The sequence below is a fragment of the Bubalus bubalis genome, chromosome 6, assembly GCF_019923935.1.
Source record: "Bubalus bubalis isolate 160015118507 breed Murrah chromosome 6, NDDB_SH_1, whole genome shotgun sequence".
Classification (NCBI taxonomy): Eukaryota; Metazoa; Chordata; class Mammalia; order Artiodactyla; family Bovidae; genus Bubalus; species Bubalus bubalis.
The window spans coordinates 56,923,177-56,949,290 of NC_059162.1; the positions used below are offsets into that span (position 1 = coordinate 56,923,177).

At 36.6% G+C, this 26,114-nt stretch overlaps 1 protein-coding gene across 2 annotated transcripts in view; it reads left to right on the plus strand.

Moving 5' to 3' along the window:
* SELENOF (selenoprotein F) overlaps nt 1-16,608 on the plus strand; it is a 39,926-nt gene extending 23,318 nt beyond the window's left edge. The window contains exons 3-5 of one of the 2 annotated variants that reach the window (XM_006080490.3): nt 1,925-1,988; nt 12,972-13,021; nt 15,750-16,608. In XM_006080490.3, the coding sequence (XP_006080552.2) occupies nt 1,925-1,988; nt 12,972-13,021; nt 15,750-15,881 (246 nt within the window). In that variant the 3' untranslated portion in view covers nt 15,882-16,608. The remainder of the gene's footprint in view (nt 1-1,924; nt 1,989-12,971; nt 13,022-15,749) is intronic. The other variant, XM_025288343.2, reaches the window with a different exon arrangement.
* Nucleotides 16,609-26,114: the final 9,506 nt, after the last annotated feature.

Sequence of the window (26,114 nt, forward strand, 5' to 3'; positions counted from 1 at the left end):
AATTGTTCGATTCAGTGACATCAGGTACATTAACGTTGTTGTCCAAGCTTCATCACCATCTATCACCAAAACTTTTTCATCTTCCCAACATGAAACATAGTTACTAAACAATAGTTCCTCCATACCACCACCCACCAACCTCTGACAACCACCATTCTACTTTCTGTCTCTGAATTTGACTACTCATAGTACCTCATAAAAGTGTAATCCTATAGTATTTATGCCTTTGTGGCTGCCTTATCTTAGGATAATGCTTTCAATTGTCATCCCTGTTGTAGCATGTGTCATCATTTCCTTCCTTTGTATGTATATATACTGCATTTTGGTCAGCCATTCATCTGTCAGTAGACATTTAGGCTGCTTCCACCTTTTGGTTATTGTGAATAATAACACAAATAACTATTCCAGTCCCTGCTTGTAATTCTTTTGGGTACATACCTAGAAGTGAAATTGCTGGATCATATAATTCTATTTTTAATTTTTAAAGGAACCACCATTCTGTTTTCCATAGTGGCTGTACCACTTTACATTCCCAACAGCAGTCGACAAGGATTCCATTTTCTCCACATCCTACTCAATCACTTGTTTTGTTTTTTTAATAATAGCTTCTAATGAGTGTGAAGTGGTATCTTATTGTGGTTTTGGTTTAATTTCTGTATTGATTAGTGATGTTAGAATCTTTTTATGAGCTCATTGGTAATATGGCCTTATACTTTTAAACATTTGGGGTGTGGGATTAGCTAACCAAGATTAACCAAATCTTATTTAAGAATCTTAGAGATCATCAGAGTTCTTAATCTGAAATCCATCAGTGTTTCAGAGAGTCCATGAGTAGTGTGAATGAAAACAAATTCAATCAGACTCTGAGTAGTTGTGCCTCTCAAAAACTTAAGAACTTTATTGATCCAACCCAGAATCACCAGAATGTTTTTTAAAGTCATTATGTTGGGAGGAGTTGGAATTAAGGTGATTTTTTTAAAATTTGTGTTTTGTGCTTTTATTTTTTAGTGTCTGAAAAAAGAATTCATAGTGCACGTGATTTCTGTGCTATTTTAGAACTTGAAAAGTAAAATTTATCTTTAGCTCTTGGACCTACAACTAAAAAACAAAAAAATGACTAAAAGCTAAGAAGAAGTAAAATGGATGTAGTATGTTTTTATAATTGCCTGTCTTCTCAGAGTCACAGCATTCCCAAGTCACTACCAAAAAAATGGACAATGCGCTACAGCTACAAAAAAGTGATATTTACTATTGAATCCATTTCAACTGAATTCATTGCAATAAAATCATTGCATTTGAGTTTTTTATAATAAGCTTCTTATTATAAAGAGAATGTGTAGATAGAAAAGCAACATTTACCATTGAATTCATTTCAGCTGGATTTCATTAAGAGAAATATTTGCATTTAAGTTCTTTATAATGAGATTTTACTGAGTTTTCAGTAATATCTTTACACATAGTACTCTAATTACTTTTTAAAGGTATTGATTGGGGTTTTGTATTATTTAATTTTAAAACATTGATCACTTAATTTTAAAAGCAACCAAAAGGAATTCTCATTAAATATTTTTGTTGAATAGATGATGGATACACACCTGGATTCACGTTAGCATCCTTAAAAGAAAAACTAGGAAATCTTTAAAATTTTGTAAAAAACTTCTTAGAACAGCTTACCTATTCAAGTTCATTGTCAAGTCTTCATATCTTCTTCAGTCTTTTTGAATAAGTGTGAGTGTACTCCAAGAAGGGTTTGAATACCTCTACTGTTTAATACCCTTAGGCCTTCATTTTCTCTTCTAATGTTTGTTTGATCTATATATCTGCTTAACTGGAATGTTTATACTATGAAATTTTATATTTATTTTATGGATACATTTTTAAAATTTAAACTGGTTTTTTAAACTCCTGTTTTTTTCTTTTGCAGCTGTATGCAGGAGCTATTCTTGAAGTCTGTGGATGAAAATTGGGGAGGTTCCCTCAAGTCCAAGGTATGTAAAATTAACTCTAGTGTAAATTTCAGTTAATAACTTAAAATCAACATTTCACAAAAATAAGAAGAAAATTAAATACCATAAAACTTGAGGTGTAGAAGAAAGGAAATCAATCATACAAGTGCATCTTCACAGGAATTAAAGATAAATAAGTATGTGAAAGGATAATTGTGAAAGTGTATTTTTTTGGTTGACAGCAAACAGTAATGGAGATTTGTATCTCCAGAAAGACTTGAACCTTTTCTATTCCATTCTTGCATGTCACTTGAAAATCAGTTTTATGAAGGTAATGAAGTTTTTTTTTTTTTTAACTGAAATGCGTAAGTGCGATATTTGTATACCTCATTCTGTTTTTGCTGCCTTTCCTGTGGTTTCTTGACTTGTTTACTCAATGGCAAGAGCATTTTTTGGGTTTAGTATTATGTAAAATTGCCCATGTTAACACATGCCCTTTATTGCTGGCCTAGAATTATTTATAATAAAATATTGTTCTTTTGGCACAGAAATGTAATCAAACAGTTTGACTTAGGGACATTTTATTTGAGACCCAGAGCAGATGCACATCTAATTAAATACATTCTTTATTAGAATAAGAACATATTCTGATATAGCACAGAATATAACAGCTTCTACTTGGGGAGAAAATTCCTTGCTCTTAGGATTAATTTTGCCTCAAACACTTAAACTCAGAATTGTACCAGAGTTGTTTTAGCTTTTTTTAATATCAGTTATCTGAATGATAAAGTGATCATTCTTATTCCTAAAATGTTTTGACATTTCCTTTCAATTATATTGATTACTCATATTTACTGACTTGTCTTATTAATAATTTTTTGTGACTCAGATTTTCATGAGGTCAAGAGTAGATTGCAGTTAGTGCTTCTATTTGTGATGTCAGGTTTTATCATGTCCATAATAATTTCTACAGCTGCTAGTTCAGTCTTTAAAAGATTGAGTGTAGTTTATTAATCTTTGGATTACAACTTTATTATATATATATTTCTTATGTATAGTTAAATTATCAAACTTGTGGGTATATGTGGTCATACTGTCATTTCCTTTTGAAACATTAGATTTTTAATTCTGTGTATAAATATTTAATTAGTACAAACGAGTTTAAATTAAAATGATTGTATAATTCTTTAATCCATAGCCATATTTAATATAATTATATTATCAATATTTTCTGAGCCCATGAGAAACTAGTACATTTTTTAAGTTTATTTAATTTAAATTAGCCATGTCATGAAACAGAAGGAAAAAATAATGTTAAATTATTCTAGAAGAGAGAAGGATTAAAAATTTGAAATGTCGTATCCACATTAATTAACTCAGGTTTTGTGGGGGGAAAAGAAGTCCCAAGTCATGTCTTAGCTGATTCCAGATATACCTCCTAAAATACTTTGGTTTTCCATGTTATGGTTGTTTAAGTAGGAAAGTCTATATGTATAAAAATTTCTTGTTGTATATTGGATCTAGTGTTTTATCACTTAAGTGACATCAGAGCAATGATGTTAAGTATGTTTTCCTTCTTATGCACGAGTCTTACCGTGATAAGGATGTGTCTGCAGTCTGTCTCGCCAAAATAAAAAATGTAAATTTCCCCTGATTTTGTAGGTCTTAGCAAACATTTTCTCTAAAAGACCAGATAGTAATACTTTTCAGCTTTAAAGCCAACAGTATATCCATTGCAGCTTTTGAACTTTGCTTTTGTAGTACAGAAGAAGCCATAGAAAATATTTAAATGAATACATTTGGCTGTGTTCCAGTAAAACCTTATTTATAAAAGCAGGGAGGCCAGTGTGGCCTGTGGACTGTAGTTTGCCAGCCTCTGTATTAGAATCATAAATCTTTGGATACAGAAAGGAATTTTAAAATGATATACAACTGAGATAGCAAATAGGTTTTCACTTCTTGAGTGATGCCTAGGATTATGTTACCTCTGAGTTTTACTGGAAGGAATACTGATTGATTAGCACTGGCTTCATCAATTTACTCATTTATAAAGTGGGTTAATAGGTGGTATAAAATCAGTTAATATCTACCTTATTGGACTGTTTTGAGAATTGAATAACAATGACTTTCTAGCATTTGACTCTCTCCTCCCTTCACTTGTGTGAACAGGTTTTTTTATTCTCCTTTTTTGGCATCTCATCTACCACCCAAACTTCAAATATTGGGGTCAGTCACAGGCTGTGTTCTTATTTTCCCTTTTTCTTACTCTCTTAAATGGTGTCCCACTCCCTCGGTTTCTACTGCAGTGTTCACCTGGCGACTCACAATTTATGTCTTTAACTCAAACCGTTCTTTTGTTTATCACCACACTTCAGACTGTGACTGACATTTCCACTTAGGTGGTCTCATAGAGTCTTAAACCAACATACGTATATGTCACCTGGGGGTCTTGTTAAAATGCAGAGTATAATTCTGTAAATTGGGTTTGTATCCTAACGGTTCTATAGATTGTGGCCTACATTTTTAGTTGCTGTTCAGTTGCTCAGTCGTGTCCTACTTTTTGCACCCCAGTGGACTGCACCATGCCAGGTTTCCCAGTCCTTCACCACCTCCCAGAGCTTGCTCAAATTCATGTCCTTCGAGTCAGTGATTCCATCCAACCATCTTGTCCTCTGTCATCCCCTTCTCCTCCTACCTTCAGTCTTGCCCAGCATCAGGGTCTTTTCTAATGAATTGGCTCTTCACATCAGGTGGCCAAAGTATTGGCGCTTCAGCATTAGCCCTTCTAATGAATATTCAGGATTGATTTCCCTTAGGATTGACTGGTTGAATCTCCTTGCAGTCCAAGGGACTCTCAAGAGTCTTCTCCAACACCACAGTTCAAAAGCATCAATTCTTTAGCATTCAGCCTTCTTTATAGTCCAACATCCATACATGATCACTGGAAAAAACCATAGCTTTGACTAGACAGACCTTCGTCGGCAAAGTAACGTCTCCGCTTTTTAACACACCGTCTAGGTTTGTCATAGCTTTACTTCCAAGGAGCAAGCATCTTTTAATTCCATGGCTGCAGTCACCGTATGCAGTGATTTTGGAGCCCAAGAAAATAAAGTCTCTCACTGTTTCCATTGTTTCCCCATCTATTTGCCATGAAGTGATGGGACTGGATGCCATGTTCTTCATTTTTATGAATGTTGAGTTTTAAGCCAGCCTTTTCACTCTTCTCTTTTACCTTCATCAAGAGGCTCTTTAGTTCCTCTTCGCTTTGTGCCAGAAGGGTGGTGTCATCTGCATATCTGAGGTTATTGATATTACTCCCGGCAATCTTGATTCCACTTTGTGCTTCATCCAACCCAGCATTTCACATGATGTACAACTCTTTGAATTTGTTAAAAATCCATATTTTGGAAGGCTCATTATCTTAGAGGCTGAAGTGGTCCAAAGGGGTTCCTGAGAAAAGGACTGCCTGATTGGTGGGTGCAGATACTGGGCTGACAGAACTGCTTTTTACTTTATAATTGAGGTCTAGAATGATCGATTTCTTAGAAATTTTGAGTTTATTTTCTTGTGCTTCCATGTGGAGGAGACAGGGATCCTGACCTCAACAGGGAAAGATAGCTCCATTCAGTCCTGCCCACAGTTTGAAGGACACACACTTTAATTTCTCTTTCCACTTTCCCAACCCCTGGTGGCCACTAATCTGCTTTCTATTCCAGTGGATTTTCTGACTCCAGATAAATGGAATCATAATATAAGGTCTTTTTTGACTTTCTTCTTTCACCTAATGTGTTTTTAAGATTCATCATATTGTAGTGTATTTCAGAACTCAATTCCTTTTTATGGCTAAATAATATTCCATTATACAGTTACACTGGGAGATTCCCTGGTGGTTCAGATGGTATAAAATATGCCTGCAATGGAGGAAAGCTGTATTCAACCCCTGGGTCGGGTAGATCCCCTGGAGAAGGAAATGGCAACCCACTCCAGTATTCTTGCCTTGAGAACTCCATGGACAGAGGAGCCTGGTGGGCTATAGTCCATGGGGTCGCAAAAGAGTTGGACATGACTGAGGTGCAACTAACACTGTACACTCTGCATATAAGTTAAAAAGCAGGGTGACAGTATACAGCCTTGACGTACTTTGGAACCAGTCTACTTTTCCATGTCCAGTTCTGTTGCTTCTTGACCTATATGTGGGTTTTGCAGGAGGCAGGTAAGGTGGTCTGGTATTCCCATCTCTTGAGGAATTTTCCACAGTTTGTTGTGATCCACACAGTCAAAGGCTTTAGTCAGTCAATAGCAGAAGTAGATGTTTTTCTAGAATTCCCTTTCTTTTTCTATAGTCCATTGGATGTTGGCAATTTAACCTATGGTTTCTCTGCCTTTTCTAAATCCAGCTTGTACATCTGAAAGTTCTCAGTTCACCTACTGTTGAAGCCTCGTTTGGAGAATTTTGAGCCTTACTTGGCAAGCATGTGAAATGAGTGCAATTGTGCGGTAGTTTGAACAATCTTTGGCATTGACCTTCTTTGGGATCGGGATGAAAACTGACCTTTTCCAGTCCTGTGGCCACTGCTGAGTTTTCCATATTTGCTGGCATATTGAATACAGCACTTTCACAGAATCATTTTTTAGTATTTGAAATAGATCAGCGGGAATTCCATCACCTCCGCTAGCTTTGTTCCTAGTGATGCTTCCTAAGGCCCACTTGACTTCACACTCCAAGATGTCTGGCACTAGATGAGTGATCACACCATTGTGGTTATCTGGGTCATTAAGATTTTTTTTCTGTAGCTCTTCTGTGTATTCTTGCCACCTCTTCTTAATATCTTCTTCTTCTGTTAGATCCATACCATTTCTGTCCTTTATTGTGCCCATCTTTGCATGAAATGTTCCCTTGGTATCTCTAATTTTCTTAAAGAGATCCCTAGTCTTTTCCACATGGTTTACTGAGGAAGGCTTTCTTATCTCTCCTTGCTATTCTTTGGAACTCTGCATTTAGATGGATGTATCTTTCTTTTTCTCCTTTGCCTTTTGCTTCTCTTCTTTTCTCAGCTATTTGTAAGGCCTCCTCAGACAGTTTTACCTTTTTATATTTTTAGTAGAGAGGCCGTAAACCCAGCACATTCAAAAATTAAATTAATCCTCTTCTCTAAAACTACACTGTCTTCTTCACTATTTCCACAAATGGCAGTATCATCAAGCAAAAGTATTAGCATGAAACCCGAGACGCATGATTAATACTTGCATACTTTATACCCAGCTAGTCACCAAGTTGTGTCTCTTCCTCCTCCTTAATAACTTACTTCATATCTTCATATCTTACTCCTTTGGCCTATTCTGTGATTTTAATCAGCCCTTAGCATCTTTATCTGAAAGAATTAGTTACTTGTTATCTGGCCTACCTGTTTTTTTTCCCTTTTCTTCTATTATCTCTCCTACACAACTACCAAAAAGACCTTTTCCAGAAGACAGATTTGATTATGTGAACCTCTTATTTAAAATTCTCTGTGGTTCCCCATCACATAGAGAATAAATGTCAAACTCAGCATCATAAACAAGACCTATCATGACATGGACTCTCTTTTCTAGGTTTATGTCTTTCGTTTATATGCAGAACTCTTGCAATTCTCTGAACTCTGACCTCTAAGTCTTTGCACACACTGCATGTTCTTCCTGACTTATGCTTTTTGCCCATTCTTGTGATGAACCCTATTCATTCAAAAGTCAATTCAAACATTTGGGGATTACTTTTGCACAGAATTTTTCACTCTCCACATTGTGTTCCATAGCATTTGCTGCATAATATTTTAATGTATTTATTTGCTTTACTGGTCTTCTGCCTCTAGAAAACTTTGTTGTTCAGTTGCTAAGTCATTTTGACTCTGCAACCCCATGGACTGCAGCTCCTCTATCTTCCACTGTCTCCCAGAGTTTGCTCAGATTCATGTCCGTTGAGTCGGTGATGCTATCTAGCCATCTCATCCTCTGCTGCCCCCTTCTCCTTTTGCCTTCAATCTTTCCCAGCATCAGGAGCTATCTAGTGAGTTGGCTATTCACATCAGGTGGCCAAAGTATTGGAGCCTCAGCTTCAGCAACAGTCCTTCCAGTGAATGTTCAGGGTTGATTTCCTTTAGATTTGACTGGCTTGATCTCCTTGCAGTCCAGGGTACTCTCAAGAGTCTTCTCCAGCACCACAATTCAAAAGTATCAATTTTTCGACACTCAGCCTTCTTTATGGTCCAACTCTCACATCTGTACACAATTACTGGAAAAGCCATAGTTTTGACTATATGGACCTTATCACTAATATACTCCCAGTCATCCTAACACTGTACCTCATATTAAGAGGAATTCAGATACGTATTGAATAAATGAGTCTATTTACTAAAGTTATCCAATTCAAGGGAGGTTCCACTTTTGACAAATGGAAATCTGGTTAAAAGCCTATGTTTACATTGGTTATATACCTTTTATGAATATATAGTCTTCAGGAGTCCTTTTCTGACTTTTTTATTCTGATCTGAAAAGTGATAATCTTTTTAGTTTGTCTTGTCTTCATTATTGTACCTCCAGTCTTCTCAGATTCTTTTAATTATTTAAATTGCCATTCTCTGAATGTTTTTAAATGCTTTTAAATTGTCTTGTCGGAAGGACCAAAATAAGTCCTTTGCACTCCAGATAGTTTGTATACAATAGTAAATTTTCTTATTTTAGAAATATATGGATTCCCAGTAGTTTTTATTGAGCACACTTGAGAATTCAGTTCTCTTGTTGTTGTTGCTGGTGCTCTTCTCTTTGTATTATTGTTTCTGGATATGATATGACCTTTTTATTTAGAATATATACTGATTCAAATGTACTTATTTCTAATCAACAGTAAAATACCTAATTATCATTCCATGTAACTTTGTATTGGCACTTCACAAATCTTAATTGTACCTGCTGTAAGCCTTTATTTCGGAGAAGGCAATGGCACCCTACTCCAGTACTCTTGCCTGGAGAATCCCATGGACGGAGGAGCCTGGTAGGCTGCAGTCCATGGGGTCACAAAGGGTCGGACACGACTGAGCGACTTCACTTTCACTTTTCACTTTCATGCATTGGAGGAAGAAATGGCAACCGACTCCAGTGTTCTTTCCTGGAGAATCCCAGGGATGGCGAAGCCTGGTGGGCTGCTGTCTATGGGATCGCACAGAGTCGGACACTAATGAAGCGACGTAGCAGCAGCAGCAGCAAGCCTTTATTTATTAAATCTTTAAACCAATAGAGTACATTGTATGACTGCTTCTAATGTGATCAAAGATACATCATTATATCTAGCAAAGTATATTTTGCTTCTATATTTTCACTTGTTTATGATTTTGAAAATAATAGTTCCAACTTATTTTTATTTCTAGACATATCCTTCCTGTTACCCCTCATCCCCACTTATCCTCTTTTGGAAGATATATTTTTATTTTTTAATACTCTTCAGTTAACTTTGAAGAGCCTCTGAATTATAAGAGCAGTCCTATGACTTTCTAAGCAGTGTATATAGCAAATATTTACCCTGACTTCTAGGCAGCTGCACAAATGCCATGCTGATAGGAATCTTAACGAAACTGAATCATTTAACCTGTTTCCTAATCATTTCTGTATATTTGATCACTTTAAATTGTTATTTACAAATCTGCCTTGGTAATTGACAAATAGTTAAATGGCATAAGAACATTTCCTTGAAATAGTGACTGAATTAATCTCTAGGAATCTTCAGGCTGATATCATTTAGTTAGTTATTTTTAGAACAGCAGAGGGCTTCCCTGGTGATGCAGTAGTTAAGAATGAATGTGCAGTGCAGGGGAAACCAGTTCAGTCCCAGGTCTAGGAAGATCCTCCATGGTGCAGGGCCAACTGAGGCTGTGTGCCCCAGCTACTGAGCCCCAGCACCAGCAACGGCTGAGCCCACGCACCGCAGCTACTGATGTGCACCAAGGGCTTTTGCTCTACAACAAGAGAAGCCACCACTATGTGAAACCCGCACACCACAGGGAAAGAGGAGCCCCTGCTCTCCACAGCCAGAGAAAGCCTGCACACAGCAGCACAGACCCAGTGCAGCCAAAAAGAAATAAAAGAAAAAATATTTAAAAAAATAAAACAGCAGAAAGTAAAGTAGAAAAATAAGTTACTCTGGGATGTTTTTTGCAAGTCTCATATTCTCATATAGTCGATCCTAGTGCTGTGTGTATATAGTAAATATTCAAATATCTTTTAAAAGTTTAGTTTACCACCTATAAAATGTGTTTTGCCACTACAGTGTATTTAATGGATACTTCCTTCATTCAAAATTAGGAGCTTGTGGATTTATACATAAGAGAGAAGAGAAAAGAACAGATGAAGACAGTCATTATTTCACTCTCCATGAGTCATTAAGTGGCTCATCTTAATATTTCTTTTAAATTTATTCCTCATTCCAGCCTGTTAAAAATCTTCTGAAAGACAAAGTTATAGCTTTTGTTATAAATACAAAAAAATATTTAAGAGTAGTTCTTTTCTCTAGAGATATTTTTTTGTAGTTGTAAACAAACTGTGTTAAATGATGCTTTGCACAGGTGTGCATTATAGCATTTGCCAAAGGAATGGTATAAAACCCACAGGATATCATAAGCTCATTTTCATTTGGGGACTCAGGGGTATTTGGACAAATCTGAAAGGATGAAGGTAATAGAGAAGACATTCTAATAAGCCAGAATAGTAGAATCAATTTTATTTTGAACTAAATATAGTAGGGGAAATTCAGATGGGATATCTAAATCTCTTCCATCAGTTCTGCAAAACCTTGAAAAGAAAAAGTATTTATTAATTTTTGTTTGGTTGTCCTAGATGCACATATATAAAATCTTCGTAGTGAAACATGTGTACAGTTCTATTGCTAGTTGATTCTTAGTTTAAAAAATAAGTTCTCAGGACTTTGCTGGCGCTCCAGTGGCCAACTGCACTCCCAATTCAGGGGGCCCAGATTTGATCCCTGGTCGGGAAACTAGATCCCACATGCCACAACTAAGACCCAGTGCAGCCAAATAAGTTAAAAAAAAGAAAAGATAAGTTCTCAAAAGCATGCCTGTCACTATAAAATCTAATTGGAAACTAATGCAAATGATTATAGAACTGGTATTAAGAACTGTCTTGTATCTAAATGAAACATGTTACTTGTATTTTTTTTAATATATTGTGAAATTTTCTAACTTGGACAGTTAAGATATGATCATTACTAAAGACTTGGTAAAATGTAGATCAATAGTAACCCAAAAAGGAAGGTATTTATTTAAAACTTCCCCACACCCTCTGCTCCAGATATAACTCCTATTAAAATAATAGTTATTGTTTTGAACTGTTAGGTGTATTCTGCTAAGTATTTTGTATTTTCTCACTTAATCTTTTTTTTTTAAATTTCGTTGAATGCTTCCAAGCTTTTTCCTTTGCAAATATATATTTACAGATAAATATATAAATACATTAATGTAAATATATAAAAACAATGTATCTTTTTTTAACAACCATGGAAAACAAACTGATCTCTAAACCTTTATATGCATTTGTGTCTATACCACTAAATATAGATTAATACAATTTTTAAATGATTGGGTGTGTATGAAACACACATACATGTGAGTGAGGTCCGTGTTAATTTATTTAACCAGTAGCCTTTTACACACTTAGATTATTTTCAGATCCAGACTTGGTTAGCAGGACCTTGTATCTTTGTTTGCCGTATATAGTGTCATTGTTTCCTCAGAATAAAATTCTGAGAAAGATACTTGCAAGTCTAAAGAGTGTGCACATTTTTAAGACATTGGTTCTTTTTGCTAAAAACCCTTCAGGAAGGATGTGTCCGTTAATATTTCTCACACAGCTAACCCTCAGCAAAATGTTCTCTACCCCGTCTCTAACCTTAACTATTCTTTTTAATTTTTGCCACTCCAAATAAGGTTACCTCATTGTTTTGACAGTTCTTGGATTATTTTCTGAGGTTGAACATTTATTTCAAATGTTTAGTGACCACTAGTGTATTTGTATATTACATGTTCCTGTCCTTAGTTCATTCTAGTACCTAGTATTTTTTATTATTATTAATAGGAGCCCTCTTATATACTGTTAGAAATAATTTTCCCCAATTTGTCATTTTTACTTTAACTTTGTTTCTAGTGGTGTTTTGCTATACTGTGTTTGCATTTTTATAGAGGCACATTTATAAATCATTTTCTTTAGAATCATGTGTAGGAAAATTTTATTTTATTTATCCAGGTTGTCCGTGTTAAATGTCATGGTAATAATCCGAATCTTTTTTTTAAACACTTATCACAATTCAGATTATCAGTTATATGATTACTTGTTTAGCATCTTTCTTCCCCACCAGACTATAAACTCCATAAGAGCAGGAGTCCTGTCTGTTTTATATAGCTTTATCTCTGCTGTCTGGTATACAATAGATATTCAAAAGTATTTATTGCATAATACACACACAAACTCCCAGACACATGCATACATAATCTTTTTCTTTCTCTCTCTCTGGCTTGATAGCTTTACTGTATAAAAAAATAGAGGTGTTTTTAACTCTCTAGATTTCCTAATCTGTTCCTTTGTCTTATCCATTCTGATAATAAGTATCACATAGTATATTAAATAACAGTTGAACAAATTCTCCCATATTTTACTTTTTCTAAACTGCTCTATTCTCAAACATTTACTCTTATATACTCTTATACTCTTACAGAGTTTTGTTGTCATTTTGTCAAGCCCTTAAAATCCTATTGTAATTTGGGATTTTTATTAACTTGAAATGACATCTTAAAATATTTAGTCTTTCCATTGAAGAATATGGGATGTCTTTCTACTTACAGGTGTTTTAACTTCCTTGGTTTTCCCATATAGAAAAGAATCTAATTTTTTTATTTGGTGTATTTATTTCTCCTTTCTGTATTGATCTTTATAGTCAACTTATATCTGGAAGTGAACAATTTGAATCTGTTTTTCTTTTCTTTTAAGCTTTCGTCAGGAGTGATAAACCCAAGCTATTCAAAGGACTGCAAATCAAGGTAATGTAATTTTAATGTGATCCTTTTTTTCCAGCATTTTTTTTTTTAATTTATAAATTATTTATATTTTAAATTAACTTTTATTTTTTAGAACAATTTTAGGTTTATAGAAAAATTGATTCTAGAGTTTTCATATACTCCCATCTCCATCCTCCAGTTACCTTATTAACATCCTGCATTGATGTACATTTGCAGATGAACCAATATTAATACATTATTAAGTGAATTTCATAGTTTGCATTAGGACTTATTCTTTGTCCAGTTCTAGGAGTTTTACCAAATGCATAATGTCATATATCCACCATTATAGTATCATACAGAAGTTCCACTGTTCCCAAAACTCCCCAGTGCTCCACACCCCACCCCCTGCCAAACACCTGGCAACCACTGACCTTTTTACTGTCTCTATAGTCTTGGCTCTTCCGGATTATCGTATAGTTGGAATTATACAGTAGATAGTTTTTTCAGATTTCAGATTTAACTTGATATACATTTACATTTTCTTTGTGTCTTTTCTGTAGCTGAATAGCTCATTTCTTTCTACTGCTGAATAATATGAACAATGTTCTGTTATATCATGGTTTGTTTTTCTGTTCACCTATGGAAGGGCATGGTGGTTGCTTCCAGTTTTTAGCAATTACAAGTAACAGTGCTGTGTACATTTTTATGTAGACATAAGTTTATCTTTGGAGAAGGCAGTGGCACCCCACTCCAGTACTCTTGCCTGGCAAGTCCCATGGACGGAGGAGCCTGGTAGGCTGCAGTACATGGGGTCGCGAAGAGTCGGACACGACTGAGTGACTTCCTTTCACTTTTCACTTCCATGCATTGGAGAAGGAAATGGCAACCCACTCCAGTGTTCTTGCCTGGAGAACCCCAGGGACGGGGGGAGCCTGGTGGGCTGCCGTCTATGGGGTCGCACAGAGTTGGACACGACTGAAGTGACTTAGCAGCAGCAGCTAGTTTATCTTATTTGGGTAATTGCCTAAAGCACAATTACTGAATCATATAGTAAGACTGTTGGGCACTTCTTACAAAGCTAAACTGTTTTCCAAAGTGGCTATATCATGCTGCAGTCCCTTAATAATAGATGGGAGTTCCTGTTGATCCACATTCATCAAAATTCGTTATTGTCAGTGTTTGAATTTTAGCCATTCTAATAAGTGTGTTGTTATCTCATTTTCATTTGCATTTTCTTAATTGAGCATCATTTCACATGCTTATTTGCCATCTGTATATCTTCTGTGGTGAATCTAAGATCTTTTGCTCACTGTTTAAAATTTTAATTACGGTTAAAAAATTTTTTTAAGAAATTTCCCTGGTGGTCCAGCACTTAAGACCCCATGGGGACACAGGTTTCGTCTCTGGTCAGGGAACTGAGATCCCACATGCTGTGCAGTCAAAAATTTAAAAACTTAAAAGCAGTTAGGATGGTAAGTTCAATGTTAAGAGCACAGTTCAGTAGTGTTAAGTATATTCACACTGTTGTGCAGTAGATCTAGAATTTTTTCGTCTTGCAAAACTGAAACTCTATATCCATTAAATACTAATTCCCCTCTCTCCTGTCTCCCGCCCATGGCAACCAACTTTGTTTCTATGATTTTGACTGCTTTAGATACTTCATATTAGTGAAATCATGTAGTATTTGTCCTTTCATGACTGGCTTATTTCACTTTAGCGTGATGTCTTTGAGGTTCATCCATGTTGTAGCATGTGACAGGATGCTTTCTCTGCATTTGTTGATACAAGATTTCTTGTTTAGCCTGTTGGTAATAATGGATTACATCAATTCATTTTCAAATATTGCACCAGCTTTGTATACTTGGAGCAAATCCAAATTGGTCATGGTATATGATTCTTTATACATTGTTGGGTTTGATTTAATATTTGAATATTTTTGCAGCTGTGTTCTATGTAGTTTCTAATTTTGTGACTAAATGAGTTTTTTTAATTAAAAAATGAAGTTTTAAAGCACAGTTTATGTAGATATTCTGATCCAAAAGATTTTAGTAGTAATGTTATTGCTTCATTACCCTAGAGGGCCACAAATGGGTTGAGAATATACCCAATGCTAATAATCACATCAGAGCTTGTCTTCATCTCCCGAGTTCACAACCCTAGAAAACCTGGAAAAACTGAAGCATAATTGCTAAAAGAAGTTCTCAGAGCTCCCTTTATCATCACTGCTACATTCTAGTTATGTGGTCCTTAATTTAGCATTGAAGATTGATCGCTTAATGAATGGGATCATGTTTGTTATCCCATTTACCCAGAGTAAGAATTCCTCAGAGCCTTCAGGCGAAATATTGGACCCTGCTACTTAGGTCTGAAGTTTTAGGAATCCAACCAAATTATAACTATTTACAACAAAATTAATTTTCTCTGGTTTAAGAAATCGAATGAAAGTCAGTGCAGAATTATCTGATAATTAGTAGGCACAGTCTTTTTTAACATTGCTCTTAATTATCATTCTCTTCATGTATGCAATAAACACTTGTTATATTCAAAAGTAAGCTTAAACCCCAAGTAAAACTGTCTTGATACCAGCAAGTGTTTCTCTTCAGAAGTAAAGTGTGGGTTTTTTCCCCTATTTTTTATGAAATCCCTAAAAGACTTTAAAAGCTTATTATTATTAAATTTAGTTAAGCTAGATTGAATTGGTTTGGATTTTGGTTGAAGCTTAAGAAGACTCCTTCTAAGCAGAAATTTATATTCCTCTTTTTTGTAGTATGTTCGCGGTTCAGACCCTGTGCTAAAGCTTTTGGACGACAGTGGGAACATTGCTGAAGAACTAAGCATCCTCAAATGGAACACAGACAGTGTAGAAGAATTCCTGAGTGAAAAGTTGGAACGCATATAAATCTTAAATTTTGTCCTATCTTTCTGTTACCTTGTCCAATGAAATACTGTAGCACCTAGAAAATAATTTAGTTTTGTTTTCTTTCATTGATCAGTCTTTTACTGTGAGGCATTAAACATCTAATTAAAAGTTCAAGCAGCAGCGCAGCCCATGATAGGTAAGAAGTTAACAAAACCCTTTTTTATAAGTTTCCATCCTTCATTTGTTGATACCACTAGTAACAGAAGGCCTTCTAATAGACTTGTGGTTAATTATGCAAATGATAGTTTGTGATAATTGGTCAGTTTTATGAACAACAGATTTTTAAATTAGATTAATAAGGGAGATGATTATTGTGCCTTGTGTGCTGTGTGCTCTTTGAAAGTAACGACAACAAACTTGAAAGCAAGTAAGACATACCGAGCCTCAACAGATTGCCTGGTCCCCAGATCCTCTCATATTTTTGTACACCCAGCCTTCCTTTTAATAGAAACGTATAGTTTATAATGAATGCACTGCATAAAGACTTTATGGCTGCATTATTGTAAAACAGATTCAAGATCTACAGTAAGAGTGAAATATTCACACAAAGATTTTGCATTAATGAAGACTACACAGAAAACCTTCCTGAGGATTTGTGTGGACCTGATACTTAGCAAATTTTTGTGTTTTACATTCTTATGGAAAAGTCAATTTAAAAATGATCATTTGTAAGACCAAAATGTAAATAAAAAGTTTCAAAAATCTATCTGAATTTGAAATCTTTCATGTTTAAAAAATGACACATTTCTCAGTACATTTTTATTTTCATATAAGCCTTTGTTTCAAGCCAAAAAACACTTGAACACATTTTCATTAATACCTTATTATATAAGGAACATCTCTTAAAATACATCTTTTTTTATGAGCTATTAAAATGACTTTGCTTAGTGTTTTGTGTGATGAAAGTGACTTTTAAAAGATGGTTCACTAAGACCAGCATTCATCCAAATGACTTTAGGTCATTTACACCTCTTACTAAATTAAATTGGTCTAAAATCTTACTGTATTAACTCAATCTTAGAATAAATTCTTAAACTATCTTAATGAAGGGTATTTGAAATTCTTTTAAAGACAGCTCTGCCAGGAAATGTAGAATATTTAACAGAGGTCAGTTGTTAATATTTACTGGCATTTTGTGACATGTCATTTTAATTAAGACATTTTAAAAGCCAGCTGGAAAATGAAAAAATGCTATAAGTCCTGGCATACAAGCTGTGGTCTATTTTTGGTCATCCATAGTAATGGAGAGAGCCATCACTTTGATAGTACAAGGCCCTGGATAATATACTAATCCCTAATGGTGGTTATTGGGCTTCCCTGGTGGCTCAGTGATAAAGAATCTGTCTTCCAATGCAGGAGACGGGAGTTCAGTCCCTGGGTCGGGAAGATGCCCTGGGGAATGAAAAGCACCCCACTCCAGTATTGTTGCCTGGGAAATCTCATGGACAGAGGAGCCTGGTGGGCTTCTGCCCATGGGGTCACGTAAGAGAGTTGGACATGACTTACCAACTAAAATAACAACAAATGGTGGTTATTCAGAACAAAAAGGAAGTGAAGCCAATCATGGAAAGTGGGGAAAAACCAGCAAAAGAGGAGTTGCTGCCACATACAGAGAAACAGCTGGATAGAAAGGGTGAAACTTCAGAACTTCTGGGGTTGGCACAGAAACAGGAGGAGCCAGTCAAATGAGTTATCTGGCATTGAGAAGCCTGAAAACTCTATTGTATCCAAGTTGTTATTAGAGATCAAGAGACTGAAGAACCTTAAACTTTGAAAAACTTTTAAGTTCTTGAGTTGATGAATAAATGTGTTATCTACCAAGCTCTACTATTTTAATTGGGAAGTTTGAGTTAATTAGCCAGTTCCAACTCTTTTTCACCAATTCCAATCAACAGCTAAAACCTTTTTAAAGAAACAAATCTTGATTACCAAGAAGAGGGTATATAAATACTGATCCAAAATAGTACCATTTTATAGCCAAATTTTGACATTTGATTAAGCTTATTCAAGTTCACAGATATGGATATGTAATAGTCACTTGATATTTATAAATTTGTTCCCCATGCCAACATTTTGTTACTTACAACGTAAAGCAGTTAAAATGTGTCTCTAAATTCCTGAATTTGGCAAAAGCCTCTTACGAGGAGCTATGAGCAAGAGCTGACATTTCCTGTTTTAAGAGGATTTGAGACTTGAAAGCCAATCTAAAATTAAAGTTAATAAAATGCATAAAATATTTTTTAAAGCAAAACTGAAATACTTTGGAAATTAGAATTGGCAGTAGCTACCATGTGAAAGCGTGTCTACAAATATATGGAAAGTAGGAGTACAGATTACAGATATGAGCACAACTAGGTAAGTATTTCTTTTACTTAAAAACTAAAGTATATTCTAATTACATCCTGTGGTGACAGACAACTTTTTCTAGGAGAAGATCACATGTGTTTGTGATAAATTCAAATTAGACTTTTGCTGATTAAAATAAACATTTTCATTTTGCCTTCAAACTGGTCTTTAACCCAGGAATCTAGCATGAAACATGATTGCCTAGAAATGCTAAAGGAGTAAAACTAAGAATGATCTGAGACCTCTAAAACTAGTTCTTTCCTATTAGCTAGTCTTGAAACAGACTACGAATACATACAACATTTTATCTAGTATTATGAGAAGACTGAAGTTTAGACCTTAAAGTTCAAAATGTTTTTTAAAAACCATTTTGGTAGAAAGACTAAGCTAAAGTTGACCCTTATTCACAAATTCCATATTTGCAAATTCACCTGCTCATTGAAATTTAATTGTAACCCAATCACAATACTCTTGGCGCTTTTGAAGTCGGCCACGGATGCGTGCAAAGCAGTGAAAAATCTGAGTGCCCCATGCACACATTCCCAGCCAAGGTCAGACAAAGTGACATTCCGCCTTGCTTCAGCCCATGCTGTGAACAAGCATCCTTTTCACAGTTGATTTAATGCCACGTATTTTGCATTTTTGGGCTTTTTGTTGATGATTTCACTCTTAAGAATGGCTCTCAAGCGTAGTACTGAAATGCTGTCTGGTGTTCCTAATAAGTGCAAGAAAGCTGCGATGTGCCTTCTGGGAAGAGATTCGTTTTAGGTAAGTTGTTTTTTTTTTTTTTAAAGTAAGTTTTGTTCAGGCTTGAGTTACAGTGCTGTTGGCCATGAGTTCATTGTTAGCAATATGTTTTAAATAAGCAATATATTTTAAATAAGGTGTCTTTAAGCAGAAACACAAAGCAAGGTTATGTACCGATAAGTTAGCAAAAATGTGATCAGAGGCTTCCAGGATTCTAACCCTATGTATCCCCTAAAAGCAGTAGTTTTGTGTTCACCAGTTAAGTGCTTGCAGTGACTTTATAGCACATAATAACTACTGTGAGTAATGAGGACTGACTATAATTTAACATTTTTATTGAGACATTTCATATTTAAAATTCACCTACTTAGAGTATGCAATTCACTGGTTTTTTAGTATATTTACAGAATTATTCAGCCATCACTACAATCTAAATTTAGAACATTTTCATCACTCCAAAAAAGAAATCCTGTACCTGTCTGCAGTCAATCCCACACCCAAACAACCTCAGTCCTAGACACCTATCCAGGTTGTCTCTGGATTTCTCTATGAATTTGCCTATTCTGGACATTTCATATAAACAGAATCACAGTATGTGCCTGTTGTGTCTGATTTCTTTAGTATGTCTTCAAGCTTCATTCATATTACAGCATCTATCAGTCCTTCGGTTCTTTTTGTGGCTGCATAATAGTTCTTTATATGAATATACCATATTTTATCTATTATTTGGTAGACCTGGGTTTCCACTTTGTGGCAATTATGAATAACAGCCCTACACACTGATGTATCACTGTTTGTGTGGAGATGTTTTCATTTTTCTTAGATACATAACCTGGGAGTGGGGTAATACACTGTCAATGTTTAACTTTTTAAGGAACTGCCAAACTTTTCTAAAGTGGCTACACCATTTTACATTGTAAAATGTAAAATGTACATTGTACATCAGCAATGTACAAGAGTTCTAATTACTGCACATCTATAGTCTTCATCTCTCATTAAGGGTACTCATTTTATACCCTTATCATCTGGGGACATTAAGTGTTAATAAGCACTATGCCCTCCACTAAAAGTGAATTAAAGACTGAAATTCTTTTAATTCTTTAGATCTCTCTCTCAAATTTTCCTGCTTCTTGTGCCGTCTCTCACTTTACTGGATTTTAGCTTATTTTTCTCTTCCCCAATTGCAGTCCTGAAAAAAACTTAACTGTTCCCATATCTACTAGAGGTCACATTCTAGTGTGAGAGGCAACCATTAAACAAATAAAGGTACAAATATATCATTGCAATTATGGTACAAACAATGAAGAAAAAAGTTACTCAGAATTACAAAGGAGACGAGCGAGTAGTTCAGAGACCTCTGGAGGATGTGAGATGTAAACCAAGGCCTGAAATATAAATGGAAGCTATTTAAGAAAAGAATACTTTGAAATGCCTTTCAGTTAGAGGGAAGAGTACGTGCCAAGACCCAGACTTGGTAGGAAGTCAGGCACTTCCACACACCTGCAAGAAGTCAGTACGTGTGGAAACTCGCGATCCAGAGAGGAGGATAGTAGGAAGTGAGGTTGGGAAGGTAGGCAGGGAGGGTCTGTGCTGTCTTACGACTTTCGCTGCACTCTGAGTTGCTTTTGGAATAAAACCAGAAAAGGAAAAACACCTCAATCAGGGGAGTGACAAAATCCGGTAAGATCAACTCTCATGGGCACACTCAGAAAATATGTCTATGTAAACAGTGCTTTACCTACTGCACTTATAGCCTCTTTAGGAGCATCTAGTGTATAATTTACACTTTAAAATAACTCATCAACTTGCTTTGAGAACAACACAGACAACCCTAAGCTAAAATGTTAAGTTCTATGAGATTTCAATGTTTATTTGTATCTATACTCAAGGATCCTTAGACTATTCACTAGTTATACAGACTCATAGGGGGTCCTGTTAGTCCACACCACACCCGGGCATTCTACCTTGCCCCTCTAAATTGGGCATTAAAGTCAATTCTAGCTCCAAGGAAAGAACATGGAGCTCCAGCCTTGAAACTATGTGATTCCATATCCATAGCAGTCTTTCTGTCACCACCCCCACTGTAACTAGTACCAGAGTTCTTGTGCCCAGTTTCACCTACATTCAAGCTTTTGACCCATGTCCGTGGCTCCTGTTTCACCTGATCGCCCACATCATAAATACCTATATGACTCAACAAGACTGTTTTAGCTGCCATTCCAAATTCTGAGATCTATTCTCCTGGCCTGAAGTGTTTCCCCATTTCTTCCTTCCTGGCTTGAACATCTGGACCTATAGCCCAGACTGATCTGATCTCAGTGTTTCCTGCCTAATCTAGTCCTATGAACAATGACTAATTCATCTACTTTAAACTCATAACTCTTCATCATAGCCTAACAATACAGGACTCTTCCGTTTCTCCCCATATAAAGTGAAATCTTTATCCAGCTGTACCCCTTGCCTATCCACTCAGAATCAGCTCGATCTTATCCCAAAGCCCAGCCCAGATCCCAGCCAAGCTCTTTTGGTCTAGTTTCCACTGCTGCATTACAAATCATCCCAAAACTTAATGGTTTAAATATTTGTATATCTGTGTATAAACAAATAGAGAAGGGAAAAGATTCCATTGATTCTGTTTTCCTAGAGAAGTCTAATATACCTCTTGCAATTCTCTGTGCATTAATGATTAACTTTCACTCAGAAAGATTTGCAAGGAAAGGGTCAACATAAGTCTAGACTATACAGGCTTACAATCCTCCTGCAAAGCAGGAAACTCGGGTTTGATCCCTGGGTCAAGAAGATCCCCTGGAGGAGGGCATGGCAACCCGTTCCAGTATTCTAGCAGGAAAATCCCGTGGCGAGAAAAGCCTGAAAGGCTACAGTCTGGACACAACTGAAGCGATTAAGCACGTACAACCTATGTTCTGAGATTGTCAGACTGACAGTGTTTCAGTTTTAACAGAATTTTTTAACAGAATTTTGACATGCTCCTCTTCATAGCCACCTAGCCAAAGCGCCTTCATCAAAGTGGTGGTGTTTTCCTCATTAGCAGTAACACATGAGATTGTGTTTATGTTTGACTGTATACAGGATATACCATCAAAGCTGATTAAATGAATCATTTAACACTGTTTACAGGAAAAGATTTAACAGATGTCAGAAAGAAGAAAGTCGTCTTTTGAGTGTAAACAGTGATGTCAGTTGCTACAGAAGTTTCTGAAAGGCAAAACAATTGTGGGAAAAATATGTTTTGTAACTGATGTGCAAACAGAAGGGGGAAAGTTAGGGAGTAGTAAATTAGCCTGCTCTGGAAGAAATACTTCCTGTCAAATCAGTGTAATCTTTCTCCACAGAGTTACTGGCCTGTTAGGACAGGGATGGGTATAATCTGTCCTCAGTGTGGCCAGGCATTTTATCCTAACTTTACAGAGTTATTTGTAAACTAGGAGAAACATCATCTAATACCTCCATTTTTTTTAAGTGGGTGCATTTGAGAATGAGAAGGTATTGTTTCTGAATTCTTTTCAATAGCTGAGTATCAATGTAGAGCAAAGCTTCAGGTTTCCATTATGTATAACTTACTAGAATCACAGTACTTTTCAGTGAGAAGCCAAGAGGGCGAAAATCGACAACTGGGGATTCTCTTACTCCTGTCATTTTTTCCCATCGGTGTCTGACTTTTGTTTCCCCTTCTTGTGATGTCTCTTGGAATAAATGATACATTTGCTTCAGACTCACATTCCCTGATGCCAGCTCTCTATGAAGGTAGCCCCTCTGCCCTCTCTTTTGAGTATTTTGCCTCACATGATTTTTCATGATCACTGGGGCACACCAGTCCATTCTACGGGAGATCAGTCCTGGGTGTTCTTTGGAAAGACTGATGCTGAAGCTGAAACTCCAGTATTTTGGCCACCTCATGCGAAGAGTTGAGTCATTGGAAAAGACCCTGATGCTGGGAGGGATTGGGGGCAGGAGGAGAAGGGGACGACAGAGCATGAGATGGCTGGATGGCATCACCGACTCGATGGACGTGAGTCTGAGTGAACTCCGGGAGATGGTGATGGACAGGGAGGCCTGGCGTGCTGCAATTCATGGGGTCGCAGAGAGTCGGACACGACTGAGCGACTGAACTGAACTGAACTGGGACACGTTAGAGAACTTTGCCTCTTCTGTGTCCTCATTGCATTCTGAGGCACTGAGGGCTAGGATTTCATCATATTTCATCATAATTGGAAGGACTCAATTCAGCCCATAACACTGCCTGAAACTAAATTTCAGGGTGGCGAGGGGAGAAGTGAGCTGAAGAGAAATTGGGAGGTGGGACATAGAGACAACTGTTGGGAGAAATTTGAATGAGAGAGGAAGAAGCTAGATTGGATTTGAGAGTTGAAGGATAAGTTTTTTTTTAGACTGAGAGAAACTTGAGTGTGTTATAGACAGCGGGGGAAATGCCAGGGAAAACGTGAAATGAAGAGAGGCAATGTGCAGAGAGACATGCCTTTGAGCAGAAGGGAGAGCCTGGAGGACAAGCAACGGGATGGCATACATGGCCAGGGCTCACACGGTAGGAGCACAGGATGGCAGTCAGGGACCTCCGCTTCCGGTGATGCCGGGGCAGGGTCATTCATCACGACTGTAGAGAGCAGACAAAGCAGTGAGCAACAGACTTGTAAAGAAGGTTTGGAGTAGTTGCTGAGGAAGGCAGAAGAGGAAATAGGAGATCTAGAGTGGTGCTGATCTTACTTGGAATCTAGCCTGGCCTCTTCACTAACCTACTGTGTGAGTTTGGCTCAGTTATCTAATTTTTTTTTCATGTTATTCTCATCGGTGAAATGGTTAATAATAGCCACTGTGAATACTCTATGATGAGGATTAAATCAGAAAGAGGTTAAACTTTCAGTGACACTGTTAGTAGCATCTGGTTCTCACGTTACCCAGCACTGGCACCCTGGTTTAGCAAACTGGTTCTAACTTCTCATTTTCTTATTCAAGCTTCATCTGGGCCATTTATCAAGGGTTCATTTGTCTGACTGCATAGATTTGTTGATGGTATCCCCATTTCCCATTCAAATGTTAAGCCAGGAGGTATTCCCTTGCCCATTTAGTCTTAATCATTCCCAGAACATCCCAAATAAAGTCTGTTTTTTCTCAAAGAAAATAAAACACACGCATACCAAGACATTCTCAAAATAGGCACTAAACAGACATATTTCTGCCAAGAATAATTTCTGCTGTACTCAAAACTGGTTTACAGGATTGTAAATTGAGATCAGCCTTTGCGTCTTACTCTATAGGGGCAATGAGTCAGGATTTCCTGAAATTAAGTGATCATGTAAAATGCATTAGTGGCTTCTAAAAGACCTTCGGTGCTTCCTTGTGCCAAGAACTTAACCTGTTTAATTCTTGGCATCTCTTTCATTTCCCCCAATGACTTAGTTAAGGTCCTTCCATCAGTCACAGAGTCAGTATGACAATGTAGCCAAGATGCAATGAAATTTTGTTTTCTAGAAACATAAGTCTGGTAATGACTGCTGTGTATCAATGAGAAGGCTGGATTATAAGTCTGAATAATTATTTTTTTAGTCAAAACTACACTGGCCCCTAGTCCTAGTTCAATTCCTTGCATTGCTTAATCCAATCATAATCTAGTTTTACCCACTTCAAACAGTAATCTAATTGCTAATCCTTTGTTCTCATTCTATTAATGTTTGAATTTTCTGTACTGATTTCACTTCTGTCTTAGAATACCTTTTGCTTTCAACACACCACTTTTTCTTAGTTCTCTTCTATCCTTCATTAGTTACTTCTCCTCTGCCTATTCCACAAATAATAGCAAGTTGTCCCTTGCGGCCCCTTCTCTCTGCCCAGTGTTAGAAATTTAAATGGCATTAGGGGCCAGGGTAGGCAGGTAATACCAAGGTCAGATATAATTAATAGGGAGTGATAAGAACTCAGGCAAAGAGAAAAGGCATATTCCATGTAAAATCACCCACAGCTGAAAAAATTTTAAACAACCGTCTTGGCCAAAAACCTTTCCATGGACTGGACTGGACAGCTGTTTTATGACAGCTGTTCTCAGAACCCAGGTCTTCCTGCCCAAGACTCCGAGCTTAGGACCCATTTACGGGGTGTTTTGTGTACCTCTTAACCCCTATATCAGAGAAGGCGATGGCACCCCACTCCACTACTCTTGCCTGGAGAATCCCATGGACGGAGGAGCCTGGTGGGCTGCAGTCCATGGGGTCGCGAAGAGTCGAACACGACTAAGCGACTTCACTTTCACTTTTCACTTTCATGCATTGGAGAAGGAAATGGCAACCCACTCCAGTGTTCTTGCCTGGAGAATCCCAGGGATGGGGGAGCCTGGTGGGCTGCCATCTATGGGGTCGCACAGAGTCGGACACGACTGAAGCAACTTTGCAGCAGCAGCAGTAACCCCTATATAACAAAACAACATTCATTTCTGACTTTGAGTTCAGGGATCTTGTGTAAGTCACCCAAACCTGATTTGTTTTCTTTTTTTCAAGAAGGTATTAAATTTTCTATTGATTACACATCATAATGGATGATACACAAGCTTCATTCCTATAACTTTATCTGGTACCATAATTCAATTTAGATATATTGCATAGGATGTGACAACAATCATTAATAACCAAAAAAAAAAAAAAAAAAAAAACCAACCCATGACTTTGCATGGGTGACTTTCTTAATGGTGAGCTCCAGGTCACAACACAGTAACTGTCAGTTCAACTACACCAAGGTTCTGAAGACAACAGCTTCTCCACCAAAGCAGGTTGTAAATAAATTTCAAATGGAACCTGGCATCACCCTGAAGGAATTCTTACTTCATACTGTTGGGGTAGTTAACCAAAATGGCTTCACAGTAAACTAACTTTACACAGCACATTAAAAAAAAAAAAAAAGACATTTATTCTGCATCATGATCAGACTATTACATTTAGAAATCAACAGCATGGGTGCAAAAAAAAATCTACATTAAAACCTTTTGTTGGAATGGTTTATACTTTCCACAGAACAGAAACTAAAATACAATTAAGTTTATACAATTGTTATAAATTAACTGTTATACAATTAATCACAAGAATAGTCCTCGAG